The 24,500-nt window shown below is 35.0% G+C and overlaps 2 protein-coding genes and 1 pseudogene across 2 annotated transcripts; 1 reads left to right on the top strand and 2 right to left on the bottom strand.

Annotated features, from left to right (window-relative positions):
• Window positions 1–1,202: 1,202 nt before the first annotated feature.
• LOC143529310 (beta-fructofuranosidase, insoluble isoenzyme 1-like) lies at window positions 1,203–7,027 on the bottom strand. Its single transcript, XM_077025135.1, has 5 exons — window positions 5,331–7,027; window positions 5,069–5,227; window positions 4,316–4,578; window positions 3,952–4,204; window positions 1,203–1,301 (listed from the first exon to the last, which is right to left on the bottom strand). The coding sequence occupies exons 1-5, from the start codon at window positions 6,186–6,188 to the stop codon at window positions 1,284–1,286; spliced, it is 1,551 nt and encodes a 516-aa protein (XP_076881250.1). The 5' UTR covers window positions 6,189–7,027; the 3' UTR covers window positions 1,203–1,283.
• Window positions 7,028–7,429: 402 nt separating this feature from the next.
• LOC143529309 (beta-fructofuranosidase, insoluble isoenzyme 3-like) lies at window positions 7,430–11,423 on the bottom strand. Its single transcript, XM_077025134.1, has 6 exons — window positions 11,046–11,423; window positions 9,427–9,435; window positions 8,441–9,303; window positions 8,196–8,354; window positions 7,839–8,086; window positions 7,430–7,755 (listed from the first exon to the last, which is right to left on the bottom strand). Exons 1-6 carry the CDS (start codon window positions 11,251–11,253, stop codon window positions 7,485–7,487), a joined length of 1,758 nt encoding a protein of 585 aa, XP_076881249.1. The 5' UTR covers window positions 11,254–11,423; the 3' UTR covers window positions 7,430–7,484.
• Window positions 11,424–19,325: 7,902 nt separating this feature from the next.
• Window positions 19,326–23,962, top strand: LOC143529308 (wall-associated receptor kinase 2-like; annotated as a pseudogene).
• The last annotated feature ends 538 nt before the right edge of the window (window positions 23,963–24,500 follow it).

The raw sequence follows: 24,500 nt of genomic DNA, 5'->3' as shown, positions 1-24,500 counted from the left end.
ATGAAAATATTAATAAAAAACTAAAATTATATTTAATTATTAAATAAAACCATCCACGCTTGGTTTCTTCGGTGGAAAATACCACGACTCTCCTCCACGTACATGAACCATGACGGAGGGGCACCGTGCTCATCGCCACATCACTTCCACGCTTGGTTTTCACTCTCCCACGCCTCATGGTCTAAGATTTCAATTTACCAAACAATATGATAATTTTTCCATTTCAGAAGTTTATGGTCTAACCAAACTAGGGGTGGGCACATAACCAAATTAGCTTAACCATAACCAAATTAACCAAACTATAAATGAATTAGTTGACTTGGTAGAATCGAGTTAATCAACACAAACAATTAACCAATGGTTCTGTTACACGATAAATGATAAACCAGAGATCATGGTTTCAGTGCGTGGCATAAGGCATAACCGAGTGAACACATTATATGGTCCTATGGTTCGAGATACTCGGGAACCTTAGATTTATCAATCATGCTCACTTTCAATTGCATTTACTGTTTTTTACTAAAGAAAATAAAAAATCAATGCCACTTTCATGAGATGTTCTAAATAACAGGGCCGCCCCTAATGGGTTGTAGAATAAACGGGTCGATTTGGGCTTATAACTTTTGGGGGACCATTTTATAAAATGAATTTATTACATTTTTTATATTTTTTTAATTTATGGGCTAAGAGGTCTGCAGTGAGTAACTTCCAGTTAATGCTAGCAGGTAATTAAAATTTGTTTTTTTAAAGGCCTCGGTTTTAGAATTTGTTTTATGCCTTCAAAATGATTAAGCCGTCCCTGCTTAATAATTATTCAAATTCAAAGTTTAGCATGTGAATTTTGTTTGTGTAAATGGTTATCGGTATAATTAAGGAAAGTGGAAGAAAATTTCGCAACTTAAGAGAGAACCAAATTATCTGAACATAAAACCTACCATGGTCTATTAACTGAAAACCAAATTAACCAAAACAAAACGGTTTAGGTTTCTAGTTAACCAAATTTTTGGTTACGAGTTCGGTTAAACGTCAAAACTAAACTATACCGATTCATGTACACCCCCAAATCAAACTAAGCTATATGTTCGATTTCCTACTAAGCTACATGATAAATTTTATAGTAGTTAAATAATTTGTCAAACTTGAATTAAATTTTATAGTAGTTATATCTATTCCCAAATTGATTCCAATGAAATGACATCTTCCATTCATTTATATTAATAGAAACTTATTATAAATTAGCATCCTATTTTAAAGTTGTTCTAATCTCATATTTAAGCTCTACTTTAGTTCATTTTAGCCTTCTTCATTGTAACATCCCGAAATTTCTAAGGTAATATTAGTTATATTACTTATTAATAGATGGAAAGTTTACTCGGGTTATCGGGAAATAAATAATATAATAGGAGTTGGTATGGGTCGGGCTAGTGTTGGGTAATGGATGCGGGTTGTGGACTTGGGTTAATTGAGATGGGTTAAATGAGAATGGGATTTCAGGGATATAAATACCCCCAAAATCCCAAAATATCTTCATTTCTCACCAACTCCCCAACACACACTCCATACACACTCAAAACACACACATTCTAACCGATCAAGATTCGAAGCCGAGACCCGAGATTTGTTGATAGATCTGAGTTGGTAAGGTAAGAACTAATCCCGCAAAGCTAATTTTACTGAAAATGGTTAGGATTTGACGGGTTAACCGGACCCGAAACCTTACTGCCCAAATCGGACCCCTAAAACGTCGATTTTAGGCCGATTTGATGGTTGGGGTTTGTAGGCGCTGATCATACGATTCCGTGGGTACCAAAATCGAGTTATTTGGCTAAGAAACGAAGGAGTTATGGGCAAAACAGATCTGCAGCGCGATAACTTCGCCTGCAAGATTAAGTTCGCCTGATGAACTTCGCCTTCAAGCGTAACTTCGCCTTCAAGCGTAACTTCGCCTAAAAGCCAAGTTCGCCTGAGGATAACTTCGCCTAAAAGCCAAGTTCGCCTGAGGATAACTTCGCCTAAAAGCCAAGTTCGCCTGAGGATAACTTCGCCTGAAGCCAAGTTCGCCTAAGGATAACTTCGCCTAAAAGCTAAGTTCGCCTGAGGTTTAACTTCGCCTGAAGCCAAGTTCGCCTGAGGATAACTTCGCCTAAAAGCTAAGTTCGCCTGAGGTTTAACTTCGCCTGAAGCCAAGTTCGCCTGAGGATAACTTCGCCTAAAAGCCAAGTTCGCCTGAGGATAACTTCGCCTAAAAGCCAAGTTCGCCTGAGGATAACTTCGCCTGAAGCCAAGTTCGCCTAAGGATAACTTCGCCTAAAAGCTAAGTTCGCCTGAGGTTTAACTTCGCCTGAGGATTAACTTCGCCTGAAGCCAAGTTCGCCTAAGGTTTAACTTCGCCTGAAGTGAAGTTCGTTTAGAAAATAAATTAAAAACCTAATGGAAAATGTGTTAAGACAGTTAATGTAAATAAAATTTTTCCAAGCTGACCTGGCAGCTTAACCCCAGCCAGGGGCTCTGCCCCTTGGACCCCGCTAGAGGCTGCCGCCCCTAGAACCCCGCTGCCAGGGGCGCTGCCCCCGGACCCCCGTTCATTGTGGGTCATTTATAGATAGAAATACAAAACGAGTAGTAGTAGTTAATTGATATGTGTAAATATTATACAGTTTGCCGAGCCCAGTTAAAGAAAGGCATTACGATCAACGGCGAGCGTAACAGGATCCAGGTGAGTTTCTAGCCCCACTTATGTGTTATGTTTTCGGGGCTGTGTGCATACTCAATGTGATAGTTAATACACTTATCCTAAGAGATAAGTGTATGCCTTATATGGATAATGTGAACTGTATGAATGATTGCTTGATGGTACGTGAACGACCTACGGATATTGCACGTGCTGTCAGGTTGTAAAGCTATGTATAAGGTAGGAATGTTATGTATGAATGATTGCTTGATGGTGCGTGAACGATCTTCGGATATTGCACGTGCTGTCAGTTTGCAGCGCTAAGAATAAGGTAAGTATGTTATGTATGTTTATGTGTATGAACACGATAGAGATGATAAAAGAAAGAAATGATAACGTATGGTTGTATGGTTACGAAAAGGGTACCGAGCCCTAATAATACTCGAGGTATGATGTATGGTTGTATAGTAATGAAGAGGGAATCGAACCCTTCTAATATTCGAAAACTAGGGACCAGACCCTTATAATATCTGTGATGTTAGGGACCAGACCCTTATAATATCTCGTTATTATGTGTGTATGATTGTTAATGTGACATGCTTATTATGTAAATGCTAGGAAGTGTGTTGTAGACAAGTAGAGGTAGAACGTGTTAGAAGTGGCAAGTTTAGTAAGAGTGTTAGGGGCATAACGACAGTACGTGGTAGGGTAAGCCTATACGTGCTTTCGTTATTAAAGTGGCATAACGTTATACGTTATTAAAGTGGCACAAGTGGCATAAGTGGCACAAGTGGCAAAGTGGCATAAAGTGGCATAAGTGGCATAAGTGGCATAAAGTGGCACAAGTGGCTAAGCGGTAGGGGTAATTAAGAGGTTAAGCTATAGGGGTAGTTAAGTGGTTAAACAGTGGCATGTTAGACAGTGGACTATGTGTCTTCGGATACGTAAATATTGTATGAAGTGGCTGTATGATAAGTTGCTTGATTAACTAGAACTCACTCAGCGTAGCTGACTTTTAGTATGCACGCAGGTGAGCTGATTACAGAGTTAGCATGAGGATGACACACGGCATGGATTGAACGGCTGGCATCTGAAGAAAGAAGTAAAGATGTTTTAAATATAAAGTTTTGTGTTATGGTATCAAAGAAAAGATTTAATGTTTTGTGACAAATGATTGACGTTTTATATTCCGCGAAAGGTTTTAATAAACTCTGATTTGTAAGAACTGTGTTTATGAGTAAATCCGACGCTAAAGTAGGGCACCGGGTTCGGGGCCTTACATTCATGGGCCAAGCATCTAGTCTCTCAACACTTACGTTTTCAGTACCATTGTTAAATACATACAAATGTGTTTTATCGCCAACTGCTAATGTTGGATAAACCCTAGATGTTATTGCCGTCTTCCCTCCTGATGCAAAGCTTTCCACAACCGAATGGTCAATCAAACTCCTAAGCGAAATCTTGTTTTCAGCTAAATCCACATCCACAAATCCTCCAAATGATGGCCTATACTCTTGGTTGTTCAATGTTGATCTTTGTTAAAAAGAGAAACATAATTAGTATATAGGTGAATGTGAGCTAGGATTCTATGAATCAGTTATATCCATTTTGGTTATGGATTAAGGCGTGTGAAAGAGATCTTACGGCATAGCATCCGAACACATAAGAACTTTATGATTGGTGTTAGGGGTTTTGAAAACCCTAATAAAGACCGGAGTGTATTCTTCAAAATTCTCTGAGGTCAATGTTAGAAGGCCAAATGGCCCTAGCCCGCCTTGTTTGGTTGTTCCCATGATTTGACATATGTTATTCGCAAGATTTTCAGGTGGGAATCTTTTATCCCATTCATTATCATATGCCTCTGCTTTATCTAAACTCTGGAACTTAAAGACCACATCCACGTCTGCCTGTGTTTAAATAATGTATAACTATAATCAAATCACATAAACAAACCACATTTTAAGTAAATCACTTGATGAGAAGTTCATTTATGTTCAAGCATGCACAAAAGTTTTATTTTCTTTTAGTCAAAAGAACAAACGTATATGCATACAAGTATGGTTCGATCATGAACATAAATATCGTTAACATCCGCGTCTTAAGGTCATTTTATGTCCATACATTATATTCATTTATATGTTCTTTTAGAGAAGTTGGCCCAAGTAGGTTCATTTGTGTTCGTTTTGTTTTCCTTAATGTGTGTTTATCTTCGCTATACTATCAACACACAAACACAAACATGTACACTTTTCTAACAAACAAACATGAACAAGAAATTTGTTTGTAAGTGTCCATGTTCATTCATTTGTTCGCTTAATGTTTAAAGAAAGAAAACAAACAAGCATTCGTGTTCGTTGAAAGCAGTTACTGAAAATGAAAACTACCAAAATTTCAAACCTGGGCAGCAGTAATTCCTGCAATTTCAACTTTATCTCCCTTCTTGAGCTTCTTATTGGTGAGTTGTACTCTTTTATCTCTTAAGGTTTCTAGTTCCGCAATAGGCCATAGTAGCAATTGCTTCCTTGATGGATCTAACCAAACATTTCGTGGAATCAACTATGCCATTGTCACAATTCAAATATAAATCATGGTTGACATACCATTCAAATATGAATATTAAGGTTAGATGAAGATTCATGAAATATAAGAAGTTATTTACCTGAATTCCAGCCCATCCTTTCTTGATGTTTTCGTCTTCAGTGCTAGACTCGTTAGCCCAACCCCAAATAACCCTGCGATTCTTTGCAGGGTCAAAGAACGACTTAGAAGCATAAAAGTTTCCCCAATCGTATCTTAAACCAGCCCAACTATCGACCATTCCTTTGTCCGGGATGTATTTATCTTGTTTTGTATCATATTTACCAATTGTGTAATAATCATATCTAGTAAGTTCAAGACTTACTTTAAAAACATGTTTGGTATCACCATCTATTTCCGAAGTGTCCAACCCTCTTTCTCCCTTAGTAGATACCGGGTAAAAGTCCGGGCATTCCCACATCCCAACATTCTCTTTTTGGTGGAGTGGGTGGTCAGCCAAAGTCCAATTAATGAAATCTTTGCTTCGGTACAAGTATGATATACCTAACATATTATCATTGCCACCAATGGTCATTTCCCATTGACCGTTGACCTTCCAAGCCGTAGTGGGGTCACGAAATGCGGACACGTTTTCTTTGGTTGGTTTTATGATAGGATTGTTATCCGGTTTGATCCATTTTGTTAGGTACGGGTCAGAATAGTTTTCGGGTATTGCATAGTTTTGGACTTGATAACCTGGTTCCGGTTTGTCTTTGGTCACCCCGGTGTACAAAATGACTGGTTTGTCATCAGGAAGCATTGTGGCGGATCCAGACCAACAACCAAACTTATCAAATGGTTTTGTTGGTTTAATTGCCGGATCAAGTGGGGTCCAGTTTATTAAGTCTTCTGATACTGAATGAGCCCACACAGTGTTACCCCACACGGAACCTTTCGGATTGTATTGGTAGAATAAATGATATAATCCCTTGTAATACATTGGTGCTGTAATATATGACCAAATTGCAAATTATTGTTAAAAACCTTTCATTTTTGTATATTACTAAATGGATGTTCTAAAAGATATAAACTCACCATTAGGATCTGTATTTCTTGTTCAGTTTCAACACCAGATCATGCATATAATTTGCAAGAGAATCATAGCGTTTAGTATTAGAAAAAGAAACATATTAAGAAAAATTGATATTTAAACGTGCACGATTATATGTCTAGATATAAAAAAATTACGCATATGTATGAGTCGTGATCTATAAACAATGTTTATATATTTCGCAAGTACCAAAATAACGAAAAGTCGCGTGATTGGTGTGTCACGTTCTTCGACCAACAACCAATATTATGCATGTTTCTATAGGTAGATGAAGTAGAATTGCAAACACATGGTCAATATCAATAACATCTACTTGTAGCTAAGACCATCATGACATACCATTGATCCAATTTTGTTTGGGTTGAAAATGATAGGCAGTTCTGTGATCTTCTAAAACTTGAAAAGCTTTAATGTGCTGTAAATGTTTAGAAACTTTATGAAAGGCCATAACTCCTCCTTTCAATTTGAAGTCATTTAACATCGGGAAGAAATACACCAACCCTACTAAAACCCAAACAATCACATTGAAAGGCCCCATTCTTCTAATTTTAAAAAATATAAACTAAAAGATTTTTAAACTTGTAATCTTTTTAATTGAAAATTTGTGAAGGGAGGGGAAAAAAGGGAGTTATGAGGTGATGGTAATGAATATATTTAGGGAATTATGAGGAGACGATAAACAGTGTTTTATGGAAATTAACGTCCCTACGTAATATTGATTTAACTAAAGGTCGCAAAAAGGTGTAAATGTCATTTTGCCTCTGTTTCCAACGATCACTTAAACTCTGGCTAAAATTAATTGCAGCCATTTAATTTGTAACAAAATGTATCAACCAAATTTTTTGTATCAAAATTAGCAACTGATTTGACTACTGTACCTTTTAGTAACCAATTTTGTGACTTCTCCTTCAACCAATTTTTTTTATATTAAAGATGGTTTTGTTCCTAACTTTAATACATGGTATTGAGTTTGCAACAAAATTTCTAGTGACTAAGATTTTTCCTGTTATTATACCGTAAACATAATAAAATATATAGTTTATTGAAAATTTCCAAGGCATAATTAGTTATACAAATAATAGTCACGTAAAGATTACATACTTATATAGTATATAAGACATTAATAGAACTAATACCATCTCAAACTTATTTCTATCTATATGATTCAATGTTATGGAACATGGCTTAGTTCATAATAGGTTTATTGATAGACCAAGCATTCAGTGTCCGAACCGTTATGCTTTCGGTACCATTGTTAAATACATGCAAATGTGCATCACCATACACTGCAAGCTCCGGATAAACTCTGGATGTGATGACCGTTTCCCCTCCCTCCCCGAAGCTTTCCACAACCGAATTATCGATCAAACTCCTAAGCGAGAGCGTCCTGTTAGCTAAATTTGCATCCACAAACCCTCCAAATGATGGCTTGTACTCATTCTTATTAGTCGAGGAACTGTATTCACAAAAAAAAGATCTTAGCGATGTTTTAGAATTCTTAATCGATTATCCTACGTTTGTTATGACCAAATATCTTACAGGGTAGCATCAGAACACATGAGAACTTTATAATTATTGTCATCAGTCTTGAAAACTCGAAAGAAAACTGGAGTATACTCTTCAAGATTCTTGGAGGCCAGTGCTAGAATTCCGAATGGTCCAAGACCACCTTGTACGGTTGCACCCTTGATCCCACATAGATCTTGTGTTGGAAATTTATCCCACTTTTTATCATATGCCTCGGCTTTACTCAAACTCGAAAAGCTAAATTGAACATCGACATCGGCCTGCATGAAATCATTCAAAGTAATAGTATGATGAATCTTTAAGAGACAAACTTAAAATTTGATCAGTTATTGTTTCCCTTGTACATTCAACTGGTATTAAAAGATAAACCTGTGCCACAGTAATTCCTTTTATTTCCTTGGTGTCTCCTTTGTTAAGCTTCACATTCTTTAGTTTCTTCTTCTTGCCCCTTAAGGTTTCTAGTTCTTGAATTGGCCATTGTAGCAATTGCTTTCCACTAGGGTCCAACCAAACCGTACGCGGAATCAACTACAAGTTTACAAAATTTTAAATCAGCTAAAAGTTAAATTTAGATCATGTTTAGTGACCTTTCTCTAAAACATGCTAGTTGATACCTGAATTCCTGCCCATCCCTTCGCAACATCTTCATCTTTTGTGCTCGACTCGTTAGCCCAACCCCACAGAATCCTTTGCTTCTTGACAGGATCAAAGAATGTTTTGGAGGCATAAAAGTTTCCATAATCATAACTTAACCCTATGTCCCAACCAGATGTATTATCCGGGTGATACCGGTCTTGTGCCACATCATATGACCCAATCGTGTAGCATTCGTTTCTTGTCTCGTCAAGGCTCACCTTAAAAACATATTTAGTGCCACTACCCAATGTTGATGTGTCCAACCCATTTTTTTGACCTTGAGATGATAATGGATAGAAGTCTGGACATTCCGACATACCCGTACCCATTTTTTCATGAAACGGGTGTCTAGCACGGGTCCACCTAACAAAATCTTTGCTTCGATACAAGTAAGCAATCCCTCGACTGTAGTTTCTACTACCAATCAACATTTTCCAATGACCATTATTGTACCAGGCAGCTGAAGGGTCACGAAAAGACGAAATGTTCTCCATAATTGGCTTAAGGATTGGATTGTTTTCAGGTTTGACCCATTCTTCAAGGTACGGATCTGAATAGTTGGCAGGTATCGCGTAGTTTTGAACTTGGTGACCTGGTTCTGGCGTCTCTTTAATCACTCCAGTATACAAAATGACCGGTTTTTCACCTGGAAGGATTGTAGCTGATCCAGACCAACAACCGTACTTATCAAACCATTTTGATGGCACAAGTGCGGGTTTTAATGATTTCCAGTTAATCATGTCCTTTGATACCGAGTGAGCCCACACAATGTTGCCCCATACCGCACCTTTGGGATTGTATTGACAGAAGAAATGGTAAAGTCCCTTGTAATACATTGGTGCTGTTTCATAACATCAAAACCATAAGCCAACTTTTATGTCAATGCTTATAAATTCATAATGGCTTGTCTATATAATCCAAACAATATGTATGTTATATCTTATTAATCTTTTTAAAAACTTACCATTAGGATCTATGAGTATTCGTTGGGTTTGAGCAGCACATCATGCAAAGAGGTTGAAGGAGGAAACATATTAGCTCGGTTACGGCAAGAACATATGAATAAACAAAAGTATATTCACTAACAATATGCAAAGGTTTAACCTTTTCTTATGCTAAATGTTAACTTTTAAAGCTCAAAGCTACTAAACTTATGGATCATACTATATCATATTATATAACAAAGACTGGACATAAAAATTAGAATAAGAGATCATTATAACCACAATCAAAGTCGTATACATCATCTAAAGTCATTATATGTGTGGGAGCGGTTTTAGTTTAACGGCGTTAAACATCCTAGGTGGCTTTGACGCCCACTATGACCAGTATAAATGGCATAGGTTTAAATCTCGTGGGTGTGACAAAACACTAAAAAAATGTAGTTCAAAAAAGTTAATTGGTGACAAGTTCATAGACATATTTGTCACCTAGGCTCGTCATTAGTACCGCAGGAAGTCATATATTGATTTATACGTAACCAATACAGTTTGGTAATAACAAAAGAATATCAGACTATTGTTTTATTATTGTAAAAAAGATCGAATAACAAATATTAATTGCTTGCTAGCATTCGTTCTTTAATTTTCTCCACGAAAAATTAAACCAATTATATAAATGCAATTTAATTTTGTTACTTTATTGGCAGAAGTAATGTATTTATGACCCATACAAACAGAGACGACTATGTAGTCTGCATGCAAATTAATTGGACACAACAAATTAATATAGATATTCAATGATATGTAATCTAATAAAAAACATTAATATTAATAAAATTAAAAATAAATATAAATGTAAATTATTATTCTTTTGGAAAGACTATTTCATAATACATCTTTACTGTTAAAAAAAAAAAAAGCGAAGCTAGACTTCGCAACCAAAAGCAGTTACATTTATATAGGTCGTCTAGGCTCCATCGATTTTAACCCATAAATATACAAATGTAACTACTAGCTAGTTTTGCTTTATTAGTTATGCTTAGTAGTAGGCAATGCAACTCCTTGATAAATACATAATTAACGTTAAGTGGATAATTAGGAATTTAACGTAAGCACTTGATAAAAAAAGTTGTGAAATAGAGAAAGAGACTATACATTGTTACAAAGCTCTGTTTTATGTCTTATATTTAAAACATGTACTTGCATTTATATGATTTTTTTATTTAAAATTGGTTGTGTATTAAATAACCTTCTATTTATGTAAAAAAAAATGGATGTGTATTAAATAACCTTCTATTCACAGCCAATTAACAGATAATTAAAAAAATCTTTTATTCACAACATTTTTGTAATTCTAACTTGAATATAAGTTTAACATAAGTTGGCATAAAAGGGTTGAGAATCCGCGTGAAAAACTCTAATATATATGTTAAGTCATATGTAAATAGATATCATTGGTGGCTGAATCGAAAATAAAAGTTACAAAATAAGATGTGATACATGTATGTTAATGTAACATATTGAACATATGAAAAACATGCAACTTAATATGCACAAGGCACATGCATATAAGTGCAAAGTTTTTCAGCAGCGAGTTCTCATAGTTAAGGAAATTAATAATAAGATCAGGAAGAGTCAGTACCATTGATCCAGTGTTGTTTAGGTTGAAAATGGAAGGCAGGTTTATGAACCTGCTTGACTTTGGCAGCACCTATATTCTGGTGGTGTGGATAAACCTTGTGGAAAGCCATGACTACACCAATATTACCATGGAAAGTAGTATTTAAGATTATTGGGATGCAACATAGCAAAACCCTAATTAGTTTAATGCAAATGTTCATCATTCCCATGAAGTTAGTGTTCTTAATAAAGTATATAATTTGGTCTTAACGGGGTTTGGAAGAAAGATGAAGGTGATGATGAAGAAATAAGAGGTTATGGGAAGTTAGGAGGTGAAGGGTAGTTTAAAGTTTTAACTTACAAGGGTATTTATGGGAAGAAAGTTGGCAGCATCAAGATAACTTTATGGGCAAAAGTTTTTTTCTTTTTATTCTAAGCGTATTCAGGTCACAGTTTTAGGTGAAACGTGTGAACACGTGTAGCTATGTGGATAGTAATGTGTTTTGAGTCGACCGGCGGGTTTGTACTTATTACCGCTTTATTTTTAAAAATTTTAAGAGGTTAAGAAAATAGTTTTGTCATCAACTAAAATATTGGTTTGATTTTTTATACCAAAATTTAGCATCTAATTATTTTATATGCATTTCAAATTCTGGTTGTAAGTTTGTAATTTGTGCCGAAATGTAACACAAAATAACATAAAATGGTTTCTTGTTAATTAAATGGGTGGGTCGTATTCGTGTCAATCAATCATCTTTAAAATAGAATTCTAATGAAATTGCCCCTTATATTAATATATTTATCTAAAAACCCATGTAACTATCACATAAGTATCTTGGATTAAAATAAAGAAGACATTTCATTTGTATAGTATTTTCAATGTTTATAAGGATATGTATATGAAATTGTTACATAATATTATTTAGGTTAAAAATAATCAATGTCTTCTTCAAAACCCTATTTATTGCCGTGTGAATAACATTTTTTCTTTTTTTCCTTTTACTAAATTATCTAAGGGGGCCGAACCATAAACCGAGTACCGAACTAATTTCCGTGCCACCCAGCCGATTTCACAAGCCAAATGTACCACCCATAGATACTAGATTAATAGGGAAGCAGGCCAATTCACTCACGCATCTCAAAATCGGTTTTACGAAACCAAAATCGGAAGCCAATGAAGAAAGCCGAGATGGTGGTGGCAGTGTTGCTGAGCAAAATGATGGAGGGGGGGGGGGGGCATAAGCCTCGAGCCCCATAAGGCCTTTTCATTATAGTTCGCTATTAATATATATTTGTTTATATTTTAGGGTATTTACGACATTACTTGGGTAGGTTGTTTCAGTGTTTCACATACTGTGAGCGTAATACGCTAGGAATAACATGAGGATTATTCTTCAACAACAATTCTTCCTTTGCTTTGCAGGCATTCTGTGATTTGGATTGGATAGCTTGTCCTAATACTCGTCGATCGGTCACTGGTTTTTTTATGTTTCACTTGGGGGGCTCTCCGTTTCTTGAATATCTAAGAAGCAACCTACTGTTTCTTTGAGCTCCGCTGAAGCCGAGTACCGATCTTTTCGACATGTGACTACCGAACTTGCATGGTTGACAAGACTTCTCTCGCATGTGATAGTTAGGCTGCAATCTATATTGCCAAGAATCCTGTCTTTCATGAACGGACTAAGCACATTGAAATTGATTATCATTTTGTTCACGAGAAGTTACAAGATGGCCTCGTGACTTTGGTGCATACGAACACGAAAGATCAGCTTGCTGATATTTTTACAAAGAGCTTGTCATGGCCTCATTTTCACTCGGTTTTATGCAAGTTGGGATTTTCTCAACCTCCAACTTGAGGGGGTGTGAGTGTATATACTTATACGCTAGGATAACACATGTACGCCGTATATACATATACACCATGTATGTTTTGTGTATATATATAGGTTTCTTGTTTCTTGTTTTGTAATTTTAATTCTTAGATAATAGAATTTCTTTCACAGCTTGTTTGCTTCTTTTCTTTCTGTCATCATTTTCAACGATTACAGATATGCCGCCGCCAATGGTTCGGGTTCAATTGGGTATGAGCGAGCTGGTATTTTTTTATAATTATTGATTGTTCATTTTATGTGAATCGGGTTGCTTGAGGAATGTCCCGAAAAACCATATTCGATGTTTTATTATTTTTAATTGGGAGAAAGTGAAAACCAAACTTGAGAGTAAGGAATCAAATAGTTCATAATTTTGGCAAAAAGCTTTTTATCGAATTTGGTACAAGGCAGATAGTTTTGGAAAACAACAATTTTGGTACGTACCAGAAAAGATAAATCGAGATAATGAAATGACGGTGTTCATGCGACGGCACGAAATGGGTTTGGGGAAAAGATTGATTGTCTTTTTTCAATAAACCAATAAATATTTTTGTTTTAATTATTATACTTTTAATTGTAAAAACCATGTCATTATATAAAATGTTTTTTTGATTAAATAAAGTAAATATGAAACTTGCCGTGCCTTCGGGCGAGGTGAACCAATAGGGTTTTATTGAGATCGTCAAGCCAAATTCGGATGCCAACGTGGATCCCGATCATGCCAACATAGTTGGCCTGAGTAGAGTGGCGGGGCGCGGCGTGCTCGCGCAGTGAGATAACTTAACTATGAAAGTCACCATGTGCGTTGAACGTGTGTTGCGTCTTTAGGTGGCCATTTTCAAATTGATTGTTTTGTGCCCAACGCGATATTTGATCTAGATTACGTGTGACATTCGTCAATTTCGTGTCACTTTTGTTATGTAAACCCGACCCGTTTGTAACCCGAAAATTTCAAATATATAAAATATTGGATCTTGTCATTTAAAATCTATAAAATATATAAAATATTGTTTTTTTTATATTATGCATTGTTTGACCATTTAAACATACCCATTTTTATGCAAACCATAAAAGAATCTTTATACCCAACTCTTCACTCCTTCCCTATATATACACACCCATCTTCTTCATTTTACTCTTGCTACATCTCCAAAAACTCTCTCAAAACTCCGTAGATTCAATGTTGTTATTTCTTATGTATTCTTGAAGTTTTGACTTCTCAAGTCAAAATAACTATAGTCTTTCATTCTAACTTGTTCATCTAACATTACTAACTCTTGAATATGGTGGTACAACATATATATAATACACACCCCTTGTTTCCTTTATTTGTTACTTTACCAACTTTGGTTGGTTAAGTTTCGAATGTCATAAGGCAAGGCTTCATGGAGGACTTCGTGTTCTTGATATATATTTACACACACATAACTTATTATACATATCACTTATGACTAACTTCTAACCCTTTAGTTTGTACATCTTATTTACAAGTTCCATGGCGTGGGTTTGTATAAGACTAACCTCGGTTTAACCGAAACTAGTCCAAACTGGAAACCGAACTTTTGTTTACTAGTTTTGTTAAAATAGTTGTTTAAACATGTTTATTGCTAGATTTGAGTTTCAAAAATCATTTTTACAAGTTCTTTGATATTAAGCATATGGAATCCATCTATGAACTCGTTGGGAGATGGAAACCGAACTAAACCGAAACTTTTGCTTAAAAGACTTGTAGTTAACTTTTTTTGTTGTAAAATTTAAGTTTTCTTCATTTATAAACCAATATACAAGTTCTATGATATTTGGGCATGTAGAAACCATCTATGAACAATTTGTGAGATGGAGACCGAACCAAACCGAACTATACCGACTTTTACTCGCTTAAGACACACAAGTGTGTTTTTAGCTATCAAGACTTGTATATTTCTTTAAAAAAAATAGTTTACAAACTGATTTTAATTATTTTCTTAAGTACTTGGAATAGTTGGATCCAACTTGATCTCATAACATAGTTTGGACCGACAAAACCGAACACTCGCTTAATGTGCGTTGTTAGTTCTAAACAATAGATCTACATACTTCGTTAAGTGTTAGTATGTTTTAATGAGTTATCTCATAAAAATTAATATTTTGGAAAGTTGACTTTGGGTTCGACCATTTGTCAAGACCCGAACCGACAACCCGAACACTCGTTAAAAACCCGTTTTAGTATCTTTAGCCTAATGGAACTTGCATTTTAGCATTTTCCCCACCTTATTACTTAACATTGGTTAAGTAAATATTAAGGTTAGATACTTTAACCCGGTTTTGAGCGAACTTACATTTTTTTAAAAGGGTTATTATTATAAATTCTTAAATAGTTACATTTTAAACCTTGAACTTTAATTGATTAGTTTTTGCAACAATTATTTTATTTAAAGATCTTCAAGACAACCTTTCTAAATCCAAGACTTTCTTTTATTTAGGCTTCATACGTTAAACTCGTCGTTCCGGCAAATCTCCAAATAATCAATCTTTCAAGTTTATTACTTGAACGTGAGTAACTTCATACCCCGTTTTCTATCTTTTATTTTGGGGGTGACATTTCAACTTATCTAAACTAAATGTTTTATACTTGGGTCTTAAACCACAAACGTTGTTGTATACCTTACTTGAATAATTGCTCGATTTGGTGTTCTATACTTATTTGACTATGTGTTTATCGCTTTTGGATGGTGGAACTATAAATCCTAGACCTTTGGCAACCCCTCATGGCAAGGTGTCGTTAACGTAATGCAATTAAAGATAACTATAAAATCCTAAACTATTTGGCAACCCCTTATAGTTGGATGTCGCTAACTTGTTAGCGATAACTATTTATCCAAGTTTATAGCTATTATTTATGGTTTTGTATACTAGTTTTGTGGCTTTTCATACTATATATATATTGTTCAAACTTATGAATTGCTCACCAACCTTTGTGTTGATAAACTTTATTTTATGAAATGTTACAGGTTTGCATCTAGGTTGATTATGGAGTTCGGTGAAGAAAACGTCACAAATACCGTTAGGATATTAGCAAAAATGAACAATATTTGATTTGCTATATTTTGTTGTATTTGAGTTATGAATATTTGGTTATGTGACATTTTCGATGTTGTGAAATGAAATGAGTTCGTTAAATATTGTCGCTTTAAATAGTGTCATGCGCTTATGAGCAATCGTTGCACCCCGGCATGTTCCGCCGCCTTTGGTCGGGGTGTGACATTACGGGTTGATCCGGATCCATATATCTTCATAAAACCTTTAAGAAACTTGAAAATATAAAAGATTTTGTAAAGTAGAGGAGGCCAATTTCAAAGTGAAATCATAATATGTTGGTTGTAATTTATATAAGGGAGATAATGAGTGTAGAAAGCCAAAAACCTACTTAACTAATAATCTAGCGACACAACCAAAAAAATATAACTATAATTCACAAAAGTTATGTCCTTATAATTAGTGAAAGTTTGGTTTTTTAGCTATTAGGAGTGATACTTCAATTTACAAAAATCTCACGCCGAAATTGTCAAAGCAGGTTATGATCAATGTTTAGTGATCTTACCACCACTCAATAAGTTGCACAAAAATAAATCCTAATTTGCACCATCTCATTTGGCATACATCATTTCTAAAAACAAAATGTTATGTTTCATCTTTCTTATGTGACATATGTTTGGCCACCTTTCAAAATTTGTATATACTGATAATAATCATGTATCAAAATTGATCTTCTTCTTTTGTTTTTGGTACCCATCATGGTTTAAGGCAACCATTGCTTTGTGTGTACACTATGCACTTAGCTAAAACTATTTGCATTCAAGGTAAAAGAAATAACATTTCATTCGGTATGTTAAAAGTAAGTTCATATTGGTAGGAATCGATCAATGTCGACGTAAAGTCATGGAAGAGAATAATGGTCTTAAACACGTTTTGTTGGAACGCAATTGGATCAAACAGAAAGGAAGAAGAAAAACACAGAAATTTCGAAGTAAACAACTTCGACTCTTTTCTTATTGATAAAACTCGACGAAAACAAATGACTCTCCTAAGCATATGCATTAATACTATACTCCATAACTCAAAATCATAGTCTAATACAAAATCAAACAAACCAAACTGGTAAACATAAACAACCAATTAAACACTAAGTTTAAACAATAATATAAAACCTATAATCTAGGAGATAAATCTTCTTGGATAATTTATCACTCTCTTTAATATTTCGAGTTCTTCGTTTTCTTTTCAAAATTATCAGCCAAACATATTTAAGCTAAATAGATTATGATTAAGGATAGCACAACTTTTTTTATGATACGTAGAGCGAAAGCGAAGTCTAAATTGAAGCATTTATTTTTAAATTCATAGGATGTTAATTCAAAGCACTATCAATATAACTTATGTCAAATACATAGTTTTGTAGGAAGAATAGGAATAACATAAAATTTATAGTTAAGAAACTATATAACATAAATCCTTAATCCTAGGAAACTATTTGGTAGTTTAAAAACTATCAATCTCAACCATTAGATCATAAATCCAATGGTCTAGATTGATTCTTACTCTTCTTAGAAAACTATTTCTTTTTATTATAACCCACCTTTTAAAGATAATATCCAATCAAATGGAAGCATAAGTAACTATCAATATTACATCTATAACTTAGTGGTCTAATTAATATAGGAATTGTGAATAACAAGAATCACTAAAATGTAAATTTCAAAACGGAACACTAAAATAGGGAATTCTTCTCATATAATAGTTATGATAAGCCGGAGTATGGATTAGTGGATTACTTATCTTTAAGCTATTTAACAATAGAAATATCATAAACTCAAACTCTTGTCAAGATCCTCGATTAAATAGTCGATTATAGGCTTCGGCATAAAACACGGTTCCGGACACGACCCCGTGTACCTGACCCGCGGGTACGAACCAGGTTCATAGAAAAACTATATCCGACCCGGACCCATAACCAAACTAAATCGAACCCTCGGGAACCGGTTCCACCTCTACTGCTCTACCTGGTCAAAACCCAGACCTGACTCGACCAAAACCCAATAAACACCTAGCAAAACACGCTATAAACCTTACCATACCCGGAACCAGCTCCTACCCAACTAAGTTATTGACTTTGTTGACCAACTCTGAACCAGTTTATGTATCCCTAGTTGATTGCTTGTCCTTAGGTTGATGGCCCAGTTACATAGGTACGGTCTATTAAACACTGAAGGATCTTAGGGCCAGATCAGATGATTTTTCCAGTATGGGTCAGTTTTTATAGGCCTGGTTGTATATATCATAGAAGAAAGCACAAAAAACCAAAAAGTAACAAGCCCAAGTTACCACACTACTACTTAAACCCAACCCAGTTGTTTTCAGTAGTCTTGTTTAACATGATGTACACAGCCTCAACAAAACTTGCACACATATTTATGATTTTATCATCACAAGATAATTTCAAATTCAATAATTCAAATTACCACGTAACTTAACATCACTTAACACAAAAATGAACGAGATTGAACCATCAAAGTTACACCAGAAAATTGTAAGACGAAGACTTTTGTTTTTTATATAACACTTGCATAATTACAGTATCATAACATTTGTTTACATGTGTCGTTCTCATATATGCAATATCACAATAGTTCAACGTAAAATCGTTCTTAAGTTCTTAAACTTAATAAATCAACCGACATATTAACGGTGAGACGATTCATTCATCGTCTCATAGTTATATGATGTATATGACCCCTTGAGTTTGCCAATTTCAGATATACCCAAATGACTCTTTCAAAGTCAACTTGTTATGAGTTTAGACTTTTTAACGTGTGCAACTTCATATGCATAATGCACAAGTTGTCACCAACTACATAATCTCTTAAAATAATCGTGCACACAGTTTCATCTTGATAAATCAATAATAAAGGCTCTATATCCCTATCGTTTACTCCATAGAATAGCATGTAAGCGACCAATACAAAAACAAAACAATAACATTAATATAAGGGAAAATGCCAAAACATCTATTTAACCAACAAATTCTTAAAATGTCCATAAAAAGCTTGTCGAACCAATCACTTTTAATCATTACTTGACATGATTTTTAGGCAACAGATTCTGTCATTTGTCTAAAAAATCTCACAGGACAACTTAATATCCCCGTCGACTCTGACGATTTTTTATAAAATCTAGCAACCACACGGTTTTATGACGCGAAGCAAAATTTAGTTAGTTAAAAACTCGTCAAGTAATAATTACAAAGTGATCAGATCAAAAACTTTTAGAGTGACCATATTAAGAATTAATTGATTAAATGAACATTTTGTCAAAATTGAATTAATTGATTAGATAAATATTTTGTTGACATTGACCTGTAAAACAGCATTTCGGTAAGGACCTCTTAATAATATAAACTTTCCATTATTATCATCTTCCACCAAGAAAAAATGTATCTACTCTTTATAATCCTCTATCTATCCCACCTCCCTTTCTCTCCAGCAACCACCACCACCACCGTCGTCAACAACCTTACACTCCCCGGCTGCCCGAGTACATGTGGCAACCTAACCGTACCCTACCCGTTCGGTATAGGCTCCGGGTCCAGTTGCTCTATAGGTCCATGGTTTGACATCACATGCAACACGTCTTACAATCCCCCTAAAGCCTTCTTGCCAGGGGACTTATTTGCATACCGAGGAAACCGAACTTTGGAGCGAGTGGAAGTGGTGAGTATATCCGAAGAGAATGTGCGGGTTAAAACCGCAGTGGCTTATAAGTGTTATGATCAGACTGGTAATGTGACTACGTTTAAGCCCACTGGGATTACTGTGGCGAACTCATATTTCACATTTTCACAACTGAATAAACTGATAGCGGTCGGATGTGATGACTACGCGGTTATTTCTCCTGTGGCTGGGATTGAATATAAGAATTTTACGGTTGGGTGTGTGTCTATTTGCTCCGGTGTTCAAGATGTTCCGGTTGGTTCATGTTCAGGTATTGATTATTATTATTCATCTAAACAAATATAAAAGGCTAGTCAATGAAGTATTTTATTAGTATAACAAGAGAAAATTATAATGTAAATAGTTATTTTTATTAGTAAACGGAATTTAGTTCAATGGTATCTTAGTGTGTTAAATAATGCGTTATCCTCTAGATATAGACTGGCAAAAGGTTTCAAATTCATCTATAGAGTAGAAATCGGCGTATATTAGATGAGTGTTTGAGTTGGTATTAAAAAACATTTTTTTATCCTTTTCGCCGATTTTATTGCCACATGTGGCAATTGACGAAAATATCACTAGTGGCATGGCACCCCATTATGGCACGTCGCATGAGTTCAAAGAAAATAAAGTTATTGGCTTCGAAACAATGACGGCATGACATGTGGCATGTTGGTGAAATTTTTGGTGTGTTGTCAAGTGTTGTCATATTCAAGCGAACGGTTGTCATGATGCAAAATTTTCGTCTTCCGGTTTTGACTTTTGTCATCAATAGATAAAATCGTGACACTTTGACAACTTTTTTAGCGAATTATAATTGATTGATTTCATCCTAAGGTGAAATTATACAATGTGTGTCATGTTGTTATTGGTTCGAGGCCGTCAACTTTATTCCTTTTGAATGAGTGTGTCGACTTGGGATCCCTGTCACAGTCGAAATTTTCACCTTCTTCGCCGTATAGGCCTTTATGTCTTAATAAGATTTGTAAAAACTGAATGTCCACGAGTGAAAATGGTTAAAATCAATCTTTTGAAACCCGGGCTAGTACTAAGGCGGACAGTTTGTTATCCTGTCCAGTTATAAAAACATTCATTAAAGTTTATTTTCATAAAAGAATTTGATCAAAATATCAAGTCAACGTCCATAAGGAAAAAATGGCTGAGCCAATGTTCATTTTCATAAAGAATTTGCACTGTCAATTATTATTATACGAGTCAACCATTCAAATATATTGTCCCTAATGAATTATTTAGCTGTGAATATTGGTAATCAAATCATTTTTTTTATTTTCTAATTACTCACAAGTTATAAAACTTGTGTTCTATAACTCTTATTTGTGTTTGAATAAACATTCTGAATCATATTATTCTACATTTGTTTTATGCTACAGGTATAGGATGTTGCGCAACGAGCTTGCCCAAAGGTTTATCAACTTACGTGGCACAAGTATTCTCAATCTATGATCACCTAAACGTATGGTCTTTCGATAAATGTGGCTACACTTTCTTAGGTGAACATAGCGTCTTTACATTTTCAGGGGCATCAGATTTCACAGATCCTAATTATATCGATCGGATAGTTGATACTGTTCCTGTGGTGCTTGATTGGGTTGTTGGGAGTAGGAGTTGTGACGATTATATAAACACGAGCGATTATTATTGTCAAAATAATAGTGTTTGTATAGATTCTAAGAGCGGAAATGGGGGGTATAGATGCTCTTGCAAAAATGGTTATGAAGGCAATCCTTATTTTTCTCCCGGTTGTCATGGTGAGTAAAATTTTTCGGTACTTGGTTTAGATAGAATGGGATTACTACCCGGTTTCGTTGGCATGGGTTGAAATAGTGACCCGATTAAGTGGTTAAACCGGTTTTAAGTAACTATTTTTTTACTAGAAAATTTTCTTTTTAGATTATAAATTTCAACTTGTGACATATGAAAGTGTTAATACTTTACTTATCTTGCGTTTTCCTATTTAAAAGTTATATTTATTTCTATGAATTTATTTATAACCATCATAACAATATAGTAATTAACTATCATATAATATATAAATATCTTCAAAATTAATGTTAATGTCCAGTTTCATTTCAGATTTAGATTTCTTAAGTTTTTACTTTTGAGATATGAAGAATATCTTCTGTTTTCATTTTGTAGATATCGACGAATGCGCAGATCCTAACAAAAATCCTTGTAACGGGACTTGTACTAATCTTCCGGGAAGTTACAATTGCTCGTGCCCTCACGGGTATGAAGGAGACGGGAGAAAGGATGGGAGAGGTTGCATTGCCAAGAATTCGAGCACGTCTAGCGTCCTCAAGTTGTCTCTTGGTGAGTAAATAAATGCTCTTGTAACAAATCACTACTACAAAAATGGGTATTTGTTATATCAAAATCCTATCGCATTTTTCTACGATCTAGCCACAATCAACATTATATATGGTATAGTTATGACTTATGGATATTCCGTTGCAAATGAAATCCGTAGCAAAATCGAGAAATATATAGTTAAAAAGATAGCTAAAAGCAGTTTAATAAAAAATTGATAGTTTCATTTTGTAATTTTCTAATTGTTCCAAAGTCTTATAAGTTGAATCAATCAAATTCAATTTGCTCGCTCTATTTCAGAGCATCCATTCATGCGAAACTCATCTGCTTCTATTTCTACTTTCCATAAAGCTGTTCTATGGCCCCTTCGCGCAATTCTTCTGAATTTCTATATTATACAAGATTCTCTTTTTTCGATTATCTAATAAATCACTTAATAAAAGTAGATTCCCAAGGCTATATAATAAATTAAACATTTAAAATGTTAATTAGAAGTAATATAGCAAAATGTTAATTAGAAATTATAACTTTTTATTTCATGTAATGCTAACAAATGAAGTATAATGCCTTGTGTTTTATGAAGGAATGGGGTTTGGATTCATATCTATACTTATGGGAATTGGTTGGTTGTATTTCAGCCACCAGAGAAGAAAGATTATCCAAATGAGGGAGAAGTTCTTCGTGAAGAATGGTGGCATGTTGTTGAAACAACAACTTGATTCAAACACGGGTGGCGGTGTCAACCAATCGACTAAAATTTTCACAACCGGGGAGCTTAAAAAAGCAACTAAAAACTTTTCCAATAATATGATTCTTGGTCGCTGTGGTTATGGGATTGTGTATAAAGGGATCTTACCTAATGGAAATATAGTTGCGATAAAGAAATCACGAGTTATGGACGAGAGTCAGATAGAGCAGTTTATCAATGAGGTGGTCATTCTTACTCAAATCAATCATCGAAATGTGGTAAGCTTTTAGGTTGTTGCTTGGAGACTGAAGTCCCATTGCTAGTTTACGAGTGTGTTTCTAATGGTACTCTCTTCCACCATATCCACACGGATGGTGGACTGGCGTGGTTATCTTGGGACAATCGTTTAAGAATAGCTGTCGAGTCTGCTGGCGCACTTGCATATCTTCATTCTGCCGCATCAAAGCCTATTATACATCGCGATGTGATCCGCCAACATATTATTAGACGATAACCTAGTCACCAAAATTTCCGACTTTGGGGCTTCGAGATTGATACCATTGGGTAAGGAACAAGTGACTACATTGGTTCAAGGGACATTAGGGTATCTAGATCCTGAATACTTTCACACAAGTCAGCTTACGGATAAAAGTGACGTTTATAGCTTTGGAGTCGTGCTCCTAGAGCTTTTAACGGGTAAGAAGCCAATTTGCATGGAGCGAAGTCAAGTTGAAAGAAACTTAACAGCCTATTTCCTTAACGCTTTGAGTTCAGGAAACCTATTTCAAATTCTTGACCCTCGGGCTATTAGAGAGGGTTCATTCGAGCAACTCCAAGCAATTGCATCACTTGTGAAGCTATGTCTCAATATAAACGGCTTTAACAGACCAATAATGAAAGAGGTAGCTATAGAACTAGAACGACTAAGAAGATTCACCAGGCAACCATGGGTTGAACATCAAGGCAGCGAAGTTGGCTTTGTTAGACCGAGTGAGGGAGAACCTTCGGACCTTTATGGTGACTCGATAAATTCATATATGGATTCGATAGAGCTATCGAGTCACTCTACTTTATACCTTACCAATGAAGCTAGATGATCTACCAAGTTGGCTTATGAATACAAGTGTAAGTGTTATACTTTGGGGGTTTTCATATTTGTTATTAGCACATGAAAGTGCACACTTTGCTTTGCGTTTCTAAATTTGATTACAATAATAAATCTAATTTCTTAATCTGGATTGTTAGTGGATATTGTGACATTGAGGCAGTCAATTACTTATGTGTTTCTACACTAGAAGTGAAATGACTTCAAGTTAGTAAAAATTTGGGGTAAAATTTTCATTGATGAAATTGAAGCCATAAAGACCCAAAAGATAGAATTCGGGTTCGACAGTTAGACCTAATTGTTTAGGTAACTCAACCCATAGCCCAAAGCTTTGTTTACCATAATGCCATGTTTATATCTCTCAAACTACTTAAATAAAAGTCGGTAACTTTTGTATCACCCATATGAAATATCATTTACTCATAGATCTGTATAATGGACAGTGAAGATATTATTATAAATTTATAATATGATAGGTCCATGTTTGTACCCGCATTCTATTATATGTAAGATTCTTTAACAAAACTTTTGTCACTTTCATTGCATGTGATTTTTGGTAGAATCATGGTTTAAGCCAACCATTGCTTTGTGAGTACACTGTGCACCTAGCTAAAACTATTTTCATTCGAGGTAAAAGACATAACATTTCATTCAGAATGTTAAAAGTAAGTTCATTTTGGTAGGAATCGATCATTGTCGAAGTAAAGTCATGGAAGAGAATAATGGTCGGTCTTAAACA

This window comes from Bidens hawaiensis, unplaced genomic scaffold (assembly GCF_021521415.1).
Source record: "Bidens hawaiensis isolate Kalapana, Puna unplaced genomic scaffold, B.hawaiensis_p1.1 tig00008535_1, whole genome shotgun sequence".
In the NCBI taxonomy this organism is placed as follows: domain Eukaryota; kingdom Viridiplantae; phylum Streptophyta; class Magnoliopsida; order Asterales; family Asteraceae; genus Bidens; species Bidens hawaiensis.
This window is presented reverse-complemented; position numbering and strand designations above follow the sequence as displayed.

What these genes read in the sequence shown, in the direction of transcription:
- LOC143529310 (XM_077025135.1), bottom strand. Translation starts at nt 6,188, where the DNA reads ATGTATTACAAGGGATTATATCATTTATTCTACCAATACAATCCGAAA. An exon ending in AAGGATGGGCTGGAATTCAG is followed by an intron (nt 5,228 to 5,330) that starts GTAAATAACTTC and finishes ACAATGGCATAG; the next exon opens with TTGATTCCACGAAATGTTTG. An exon ending in ATGTGTTCGGATGCTATGCC is followed by an intron (nt 4,205 to 4,315) that starts GTAAGATCTCTT and finishes TTTTTAACAAAG; the next exon opens with ATCAACATTGAACAACCAAG.
- LOC143529309 (XM_077025134.1), bottom strand. Translation starts at nt 11,253, where the DNA reads ATGGGAATGATGAACATTTGCATTAAACTAATTAGGGTTTTGCTATGT. An exon ending in AAGGAATTACTGTGGCACAG is followed by an intron (nt 8,087 to 8,195) that starts GTTTATCTTTTA and finishes GATTTCATGCAG; the next exon opens with GCCGATGTCGATGTTCAATT. An exon ending in ATGTGTTCTGATGCTACCCT is followed by an intron (nt 7,756 to 7,838) that starts GTAAGATATTTG and finishes TTGTGAATACAG; the next exon opens with TTCCTCGACTAATAAGAATG.